Consider the following 10,185-nt stretch of genomic DNA (forward strand, 5'->3'; position numbering starts at 1 on the left):
TATTTTTTCTTTTTATTTCGAATTTAACCGATAAGGACCCACCAGGTGTCACATGAACTTTAAATGTTCTGGAAAGTTCCTTATACAGCTTTAGCCTTTATTTTATCTCATGAAGTCCCTAAAGTGACACACCCTGAACAGTCTGGTGGGTCATGGGCCAGGTCATGTGACTTTGTGTTCCCATACATGTGACATAACAAGCTACATTTCAAAAGCTTTTTGTTGTTGTTGCTAAAGGTCAAATTCAAGCCATTTAAGAATGAAAATGCTTACATAACATGTCCTTTATTACATTTAACCTGTTGTGGAAACATTTATTGATCAAATTGATATGAAACAAATGAGATAAATATCGCTGTGACACTGGTGTCATATCGGGACTTTAACCCTAAACTTTCACTGTAAACCCGGAGTGACATATATTCACAATTAGAAATATGATTATGATCTGCTCCGTTAATTTAGCTGATTAAATAATATTTAGTTAATATATTCTTTATTCTTCAATTCAAAGAATGTTCAAACAAATCCTCATTAATGAAGTTAGGCCTATATAAGAGTTATTTTACCATTAAAGCCCAATGTGACATATGTCACTATAGGGGGGGTTACTTGTCAGAAATGTGTTCTAGGTGGTCTATTTAGTCTAAATTATGTTCCCCTTAATTTCCCCAAAAGTAGGTCCGGGTTCTTAAGGGTTAAGTAGGCAAAAGCACCACTTCCGGTTGTACCCTGACTAACCTGTGGCAGCTTGACTCAGCAGGTTTATATTTATCGTCCAGCGGCGGTGTGACAGGAGGAGATCCGAGCTGAGTGTCACAGAGCCGGCGTGACCACGGCCGAACAACCGCTGACTCTCCGTCCTCCCCCCGCGGTGAAAACATGGCACTGAGCCGGCTGGAAAAGGCCCAGGTGTGGCTTTTCAAGGCGGTCATGGGGCTGCTCTTCATGCTGTTCCGACTCCTTTCCCCCCGGAGCGCCTCCATGCCTGGGAAGAAGCTGCCGCCCGTCAGCGACCCTCTGCTGCTCGCCTCCGCCACGCAGCTCGCCAAGAAGATCCGGAGGAAAGAGGTGTGTTCCCGGGGTCAAACTGCGAGACAACCGCTGCTGGAAACACGAGATTTTGCGTGTTTAATAGACCAATATTTTTTAATGCTAATGTCATTTTAGATGATCAAACTGTTCATAAGCAGTTGGATGATAGTCTCAACATCTGGCTTGGCAGCATAGCTATTTGCAATTAATACAAAATACATTTTTCAGCCAAAGCTTTCTAAACTCTTGTCCAATGTCAAGGGATCTTTGTCCTACCTATGTGCTTTTTTAATTTCCTTTATTATGATGCTATCACACCTGTGGAATAACGACACCTGCATCTTTATATCACATTATAAAAGGGACACATAAATTGCTTTACAATGTCATTAAAGCCTTTTATATAGCATGCGATATTAAGTATATCTTTACAGTATCAGACAGGTATGGGTGTGGTATTGTGTGCTTTACAGTGTTAGGCAAATTGTAGTATAAGTGCATTATAAAAAGCTTCACAAATTGTGTAATCATCGTATTTGATGGCAGTATTTCCTGCAGTTTGCTTTTATGCAAATGTGATACAACTATTTGAGGAAGGCAAGGCAATTTATTTGTATAGCACAATTCACAGTGATACAATTCAAAGTGCTTTACAGGATCAAACAGATAAAACACAATACATTTTTACGATGGTCAAAGTGAGAAGAAATACAAAAACACACAAAACAATTAAAAGAAAGAAAACCATGTTTAACAGTTCAAAAATTGGAACATTTAAATTTAAATTTAAAAAGCCATGTTAAAAAGAAATGTTTTTAGACCTGATTGAAATGATTCTAAAGTGCTAGCCATTCTCAGATGTTCTGGGAGTTTGTTCCATGCATTCGGAGCATAGATGCAGAAGGCTGCTTTCCCACACTTTGATCTCACAAGTGGAACAGTGAGCAGTGGGTCTGAAGACCTAAGGGAGCAGTTAGTCTTGTTTAGAATATATAATTGGTCCTATTCATTTAAAGAAATGCACTAGTTTAATCTTGTGAAATGTGCATGAGTAATAGGTGGACTGATGACATAACTTGCACAATAACGTCTAATGGAATCACTGCAGCCATACTACATATCCACCCCCCTCTCTTTGTATGCAGGTGAACCTGTTTCTTATTTAATCTGGAGGAATACAATGGAGATTTGGCCCATTTCTGGCAGTTTGTTTTGTTTTCCTGTTGTGGAACTTGTGCACCTGTGTGGACGCTTTCCTTCTGTTTCTGCAGGTGTCCAGTGTGGAGGTGGTGCGGGCTTACATCGACAGGATCCAGGAAGTCAACCCTTTTGTGAACGCTGTAATAAAAGACAGGCAAGATTGAACTATTCTTCTTTATCTGATATTTTAATCGTGTATGTTCAATGTGCTCTCGAGAAGCAAAGAGTAACCAATTCATTGATTGACAGAAGAAAAAAAAATCACTATTTTTACTAATAGGATAAAAGTTGTATCATATTTTTAGACAAATATTAGCTGGTTCTCAAATGTGAAGGTTCAAAGAAACATTGTTTTTTTCACCCTTTTTCTGAACATTACAAAAGACCATTAAATATTTATAGAGAGATGAACCATAAGATACATTTATAATCAGAATAATAGAATTGTGCTTCTATATTGTGCCATTTTATCAATATGTACTTCCTACTCCTTGTGGGTTTTTGCAGCTAAATTATTATAAGTTTTTTATTCTGCAATTTTCTTTATACTTCTGTACAATATGTACTTGTGCTATCATTTTTTCTGATGATCATAAATGAAACAGATTTGGGTCATTCATTCTGCGTCCAGGTTTGATGCTGCCCTCCTGGAGGCGAGCCAGGTGGACAAGCTGATCGAGGAGGAGACCGGAGGAGAGGAGGTGCTGGAGGACCGGCTGCCTCTACTGGGAGTCCCCCTCTCTGTCAAGGAGTCCTTCGCCCTCCAGGGTAACCTCCAGAAGCCTTATCTCCTGATTACATACATCAATAACAAGAAGCTTTGATAGTTAAAGCACACAGTTAAACATACCCTTTGGTTTTGACTTAATGCTGCAGCTCAGCATTTTACCACCTGTCCGTCTTGCAGGCATGCCCTTTACCACCGGTCTGGTCTCCAGGAGAGGAGTGGTGGCCACTGTGGACGCTCCTCCTGTGGCCCTACTGAAGAGAGCGGGGGCCATCCCACTGGGCGTCACCAACACCCCCGAGCTGTGCATGTGGTCCGAGACCCACAACCATCTGAGCGGCATCACCAACAACCCGTACGACCTGGAGAGGATAGTGGGAGGAAGCTCAGGTAGCAACTGCTGCTTGAACTTTTAACTGAGGGGGAGTTTTACAATGGACCTCTCTTTTAGGCAAATGTTTTTCAAGTCAAGAAGCATTCATATAAGAATGGATATCTTTCTGTTTGTCTTCATGGATAGCTCTGGTGTCACCTGATAGTCATATGACACTACATTGCATACACTAACACAGAGGCTCTGACTTAGGCCAAGTCTAAAAACAGATAATGATCGGAAAATATTCACGAACGAATCATGTGTGACAAACATTTGGGTCAGGAAAAAATATAAGTGTACATGAAACTGTTGGAGCAAGGACTCGGAACACAAGGATAGCCCTGGAGAGCTCAAACTGATGTCAGACACTGCCGATTTATCAAAAGTTACAGCTGGAGAATTGACGAAGACATTTGCTGAATCAACAAATTGATTCTCCAGGAGAGAGAGTTGTATCTCGATGCCTGAACGCTGACAATGGGGGTAGAGTGATAAACTGGGTAACAGGCCGATATTTCCTCAACAATAAGTTTAAGATAGTGGTAAATCACATACAAATATTTAATTCACCATGTCTTATTTTAAATATACCCAGAAGTAAAACAATGACATTTTCTACATCTTCTAAAATGGAAGTGAAAATGTACCTAGTGGAATTTTCGACCACAAGACAGTTGAGTAAGCAGATCCACTAACTTATCTCTCCTCTCTCTCTGTTTCCGGCCCCCCTTCCTCCCCTCTCAGGTGGGGAGGGCAGTATTCTGGGAGCAGCAGGTGCCGTCATCGGCGTGGGATCAGACATCGGCGGCAGCATCCGTATGCCGTGTTTCTTCAATGGGATATTTGGCCATAAAACCACTCCTGGTGAGAGAAAACTGAATGTAAATTGAACCATAATGCAAAAAACAGTACATATACATATTGGACACTGTGATGTGTTTCTGCAGGTGTCGTGTCCCGGGACAACCAGTACCCCCCCCCCCACTGGCAGACATGCAGAGTTCGTCAGCAGCGGACCCATGTGCCGCTACGCTGAAGACCTGCTGCCCATGCTCAAGATCATGGCGGGACCCAACGCTCACATGTAAGAGCTCACAGTCTTATCTAACTCACATTCAAAGTAGGTGTTATTTAACAGCTTGTATAATCACATTGTGAGATGCAAATGTGGCCCGCTGCACATCCATACCGTAGTATTGCCTTATAAAGCTGTTCTCCTGTGGGAAAGTGTGTGTCACATTATGTCCCAAAACACCAGACAGAAAGATAAGTAACTAAGTATGACCGGAAGAAAATAATAATACATCTGTGAACCTTGGAAAAAGTGTCTACAAGAGCACACTGTGACAGACAAAGCAGTCCATATCAATACAATTCATCTTTGTTACGAGTATCCATCACAACCGGTCTTCCTCAGGTAAATGTGAGTGTGCAAATATGCCATTTAGAACTGTAAATAATGCTGTATTCCTTTAAACCCTTATCCCTTAAGTGAATGCAAAGAGCTTGAACCACAATCCAAAGTGCTTAACCGGGCCAACAGCTGACAGTGTGTAAATCTTTGAGCTGTAACGGCTCAACTCTAATGTTTAATCTACAATACTTCTTTACATGTGTCCTCAGGTTGTCCTTAAACACGAAGGTGGAGCTAACGAAGCTGCGGTTCTTCACCATCCCTCATGATGGCGGCTCTCCGATGACATTCCCCATCAACAAAGACCTCCTGGAGATTCAGAGGAAGGTGCGTCAAATCCAACATCTGTGTGCTGGAGAAACGGGGCTTATCAGGAATTGTTTTTAGATTGAAAGATGTGATGTTCTCCAGGTGGTGCAGCGTCTGGAGGCCGACCTCGGAGTGGAGGTGCAGGAAGTGAATTTCCCTGAGCTCCGCTACAGCTTCCAGATCTGGAACACATACATGGGTCTTCCTGACGAGAAGGGCAAGGTGGGTCGAGCAGAGTGCCCGCTGCATGCCTGTACAGAACAGTGTGTCTTAGGGAGAACAGGAGAAAGACACACACACACACACACACACACACACACACACACACACACACACACACACACACACACTTCTGCAGGGTTCTTTGTTAGTCTGATAAGTCATTATCATCCTGGTCTGAAATATCTTACTATTTATTTAAATAATTCAATTTTATTTGACAGTTTAAAAGGATAAACTATTTTCTTTCTCTTTTTTCTGCATTTCTCTGAAAGCTTTAGTTTGTGACTTCTTATTTAAAAAACATTGGTTAGCTTTAAAATTCAATTCACTGTTAAAGAGTAAACCATTCGGGCCCTGATGTGTTGCAAAGCTGCTTAACCATTATAACAGAACAGCAGAACTTTACTGTACGCCGGGTTGGGAGGGTTACTTTGTAAATGTAATTAGTTCCTGAATACTGAATACATGGCTCTGAAAGTAATCCGAATACAGTTACAGTTACATGTCTTAAAAAAGTATTTAGATTACTTTTAGAATACTTTCTTTTTCCATAACAGATGGGTATGTTTTGGTGAACAGGAGACACGTATTTTACTGTTTTAATGGCCTATCAAGAACTCAAACACAACATCTTGGTGTCATTCTGGAATATAGTCCTTTAGTCCTGTTTTAAACCTTTCCTTAGAATATTTTATGAATTGTAAGGTGTCCTTGGGTGCTTTGAAAGGCACCTCTAAATAGAATGAATTATTATTATTATTATCTGAAACGATGTAATAACTTTAAAAACTTGTTCCAGTCACTTGCCCCATGCATTCTGCAGCAGCAGGCCATTCACTTTGATTTTATCCCGTTATGAAATGTCATCATTTCAACAACAAATAAATGCTACATAAACGTTATCTTGCACATTTTATCGAACCATCTCCGTTTCTAACTTTCAATATATTTTAAAAGAGATCTCTCTCTCTCTCATCTGCGTGCGGGGGCGGGGCCTCACAGACTCGCTGCATTCTCTCTCTCTCTCTCGCGCTCACAGACATGCTGCAGCGCGGTGCACACAGATCTGCCGGGAATGAATATTACATTTTGTGAGGAAACCTTTCCACCAATAATTCCAATAAGTATTCCAAAATGTATTCACTTCAGGTTTACGAAAGTAACTATAATCAGATTACTCGTTTTTCAAATATAACGCGAGCTGATTTTTTTGTATTCTGATTACGTAGCGCCGTTACGTATTCCGTTACAACCCAACCCTTTGTGTACGCTAGTATCAACAGGTCACTACATGTGAAAGAGGGGTATTACTGCACTAAAGAAAAACCCTGTGAGATTAAACAGATTATAGTGACACAATCACTTCTTTATTCTCTCTGCTTTACTTTTTCGGTTTGGTACTTTAAGACTAATAAGTCACTTGTATTACAGAGGACATATTATGCTCATTTTCAGGTTCATATTAGTATTTTGTGACATTTAAATGCTTTAAGTACAAAAAGGGCTTTAGTTTTCTCATACCGCCTGATCGATGTAATTAGTACTTTGTGTGTGTTTTTTCCCCTGCCTCAGCCTCCTCAGGCGTTTTCAGAGCTGATGGGGGAACCAGGACGTCCCATATGGCCTCTGTGGGAGCTGCTGAAATGGATGGTGGGAAAATCAGAGCATACCATGGCTGCTATCGGTAAGAGGGGTACAAAAAAACATTGATTACTATCATCTATTTGACCTGGTATTAATCAGCATTAATAATGTTTTTAGGCCTGGCCCTGATTGAGATGACGCACTCCAAACCGTCGCCCTTCATCCTCCAGCAGAAGGAGAAGCTGCAGAAGAAGGTGGACGAGCTGCTGGGCGCTGACGGGGTCTTCCTGTACCCCACGCACCCCAGGGTGGCCCCCAAACACCACCACCCTCTCTTCAGACCCTTCGACTTCGCCTACACAGGTCAGTCCTCGTCATACTTTTGACATTCCGGCCTCGAGTTTTTAGTATTAAGTCATTTTATAAAACATTTTTTTCAAGCATTGGTTACTTTTCTCCAGTCTGCAATGACATTAGTTTTTACCAAATTTAAATTCCCTGCTAATTGACTGTGTTGACTCGAACAAGGCTTCCCTGATTATAAGGCCATTTTTCAAAAAATATGTTCCTGCAGATTAATAATAAGAAATGACACAAAAGCCCAACATAATAGAATTGTTGGGAACTCAATTGGGACATTGTCAACATCTCTACAATTCAGAGACTATTATAATAAAGGCTTCTACATCCATCAGAAAGCTTGACAACACACACACCGAAACGTCATATTTGGGTTCCAGGATAACTGCCGTCCTCCTGTAAAGTTTGCTGCTATGGACAGTCCTGCACTAATGTACATTTCTCAGTGACTGTTTTGTATATATTGATTGTTGTGCTTGTATTTATGTCTTTATGTGTGAATATGTATAAATGTGTCTGTTGATTGTGTATATATAGGTATATACATATTTCTATATATATTTGTATTTTGTATTCGGGATTGTGGGAAACGGTATTTCGATCTCTCCGTCTACACACAAACTGAAAGGTTGACACTAAAGTTGACTTTGAAGTTGTGAAAGAAAAACATTAATCTTTCTTTTCTCCCCCTCCCTACCTGCAGGTATAATCAACATCCTGGGTCTGCCGGTCACTCAGTGCCCCCTGGGTCTGAACGAGGAGGGTCTTCCCCTGGGGCTGCAGGTGGTTGCTGGGAAGCTGCAGGACCACCTGACCCTCGAGGTGGCTCTCTTCCTGGAGAAAACGTTCGGAGGCTGGAGGGACCCTGGGGCCAAATGAAAACACACACACACACACACACACACACACTCTGACAGCCATTACCAAATCTCCAGACTGAAGATTGTGGGACTTCTCTGCCTTGCTGCTTGCTGTAGTTCACAAAGGGGTACAATCAGATCACTGGATGTTGAAGTGACGAGATTTTTTGCACTACTGAGTTGTACCAATAAATGTCAGTCATACTTTTATAATTTACTCAGTTCAAATCATGAGCACAAGCTTTAAAAAAAGATAGATTTTCACGTGTGTGAGCGTTCATATCAACACCCAAAACAAGGCTCTGTGCTGTTGGTGAATGGGTCTCCAATATGTTTAACAACAATGCAGTGTAGATACCTACCTCTTATAGAACATGGACAGTTCATTTTCCAAGTTTTTTTTTTTGTCTGTGCAGTTACATATACAAAGTGAACATTCAAGGCTTAATTCTACATTTTGGATCAATAGAAAAACAACCTTTCTTAGGAGGTGAGATTATATTTTGACAAGGAATACTTCAATTGAACAGCATTGAGTTTGTCACCGTTATAATTGTCTATGCATTAGAGTTGTCATGACATTTTCCATCATAGTCATGGAAAAGTGATAATAGACTATTTAACCAGCCATGCTCTCACACCTGTGTAGGTGTAGATGTAGAGATTTTTATAAATAAAACCGATTAGGAATGATAAAACCACTCTAAGTATGGTGAAATTGTTTGAATACACTGACAAAATCTTAGTTGTGTGGTAATGTGAATGTCACAGAATATTAATTGTGCCTGGTTTATGCTGCATCTCATTTGTTTCTTTTAATAAAAAATTGAATATTTGTTGTCATTTATAACTTCAGCTAACTGTAGACTGGTTCTTTTCACTTACTAAAAACAAATTAAATTCCCAATTGCTTTTCGCTGCTTGCAAAACAGTAAACAATACACATTTTCTTGATTTCAATGAATAAGCTGTCTTCTCGGGACACTTACTTATTCACTTATTTTTGGCTGAGAGTTACATGAGAACTCTTGATGTGTGCGTAAAGTACAGCCCTACATTCAGCAGAGGATTAACATAGTTTAGCACAAAGACTGTAACTAAGGGTAACAGTTAGCACTGGACTCGGTCCAAAGGTAACACAATCCACCTACCTGCACTTCTAATGGCTCACTCATGAACAGCTTATATCTTGCTTGTTTAATCTTTACAAGAACTGAAGTGGATAAATGTCAGGTTGTGGTTTCACCCGGGGTCCTGTTGGACTATTTCTTGGCAGAGAAATTCCTTCAAGCCATACCTGGTAGAAAAAATACTTAAAATACTGGAATACAAATTTAAAGGGGTCCCATTATGCACATTTTCAGGTTCATATTTAGCTACTAATCCAGGGTATATGCAGGAATCCTGAAGTCAAATGTAATACCTTTTAAGACCTGTTTTAAGACCCTTTCCATACATTTTAAGACTTCATCGCCACTTCGAGTTTTAACCGGTTACATTGGCGACACACTTTACCTCACATTGACTATATACAGTATTGATTGTCCTTCCTCCTTATCTTCCAACCATTTGGACGCAAACTTGTATTTCCCCATAACGATGTTGTTTAACAACCGGCGTTAACGGACCTTCGCGCGCTATCAAGCAGTGAGCGTGCGATGTCCTGTTCAGATGACGTCAAATCCAACGGGATGTCATAAATAAACTACACAGAATCACACTACACACCTACGCAATGATTACATTCAGGCACACTGTATAATACAACCTCTTTGGACAATTTATATACTTATTGAAAACAAGCTACAAAATGTAATACCTTGTAATACCACTTAGAGATGTCCCGCCCCTTAGCCTATCATATTAGAGCACTAGCTTAATATGTTATCTTGATGTCACTATGATTTACAGCTGTAAATCTGGGATCTCTGACTTCATTAACACAAAGGAATACTAATTTTATAAAAAAACTCCCGAATATGTTCATCAGCCTGTCATCATGTCATGTATAATAGTAGGGAAAGCCAAGCTGAAGCACCAACAGGAAAACCCAGGGACATTCCCTAAAACGTGAGGAAGAAGGATGAGAAACGCCCCC

At 40.5% G+C, this 10,185-nt stretch overlaps 1 protein-coding gene across 1 annotated transcript; it reads left to right on the plus strand.

Annotated features, from left to right (window-relative positions):
• Positions 1 to 786: 786 nt before the first annotated feature.
• On the plus strand, positions 787 to 8,942 carry faah2b (fatty acid amide hydrolase 2b). Its single transcript, XM_034150161.1, is given in 12 exon segments — positions 787 to 1,071; positions 2,307 to 2,389; positions 2,867 to 3,003; positions 3,143 to 3,352; positions 4,083 to 4,202; positions 4,286 to 4,311; positions 4,313 to 4,422; positions 4,962 to 5,079; positions 5,164 to 5,283; positions 6,856 to 6,967; positions 7,045 to 7,230; positions 7,931 to 8,942. Coding segments are annotated over 12 exon segments (1,587 nt in total). The 5' UTR covers positions 787 to 882; the 3' UTR covers positions 8,107 to 8,942.
• Positions 8,943 to 10,185: the final 1,243 nt, after the last annotated feature.

The sequence above is a fragment of the Trematomus bernacchii genome, unplaced genomic scaffold (assembly GCF_902827165.1).
Source record: "Trematomus bernacchii unplaced genomic scaffold, fTreBer1.1, whole genome shotgun sequence".
NCBI lineage: Eukaryota > Metazoa > Chordata > Actinopteri > Perciformes > Nototheniidae > Trematomus > Trematomus bernacchii.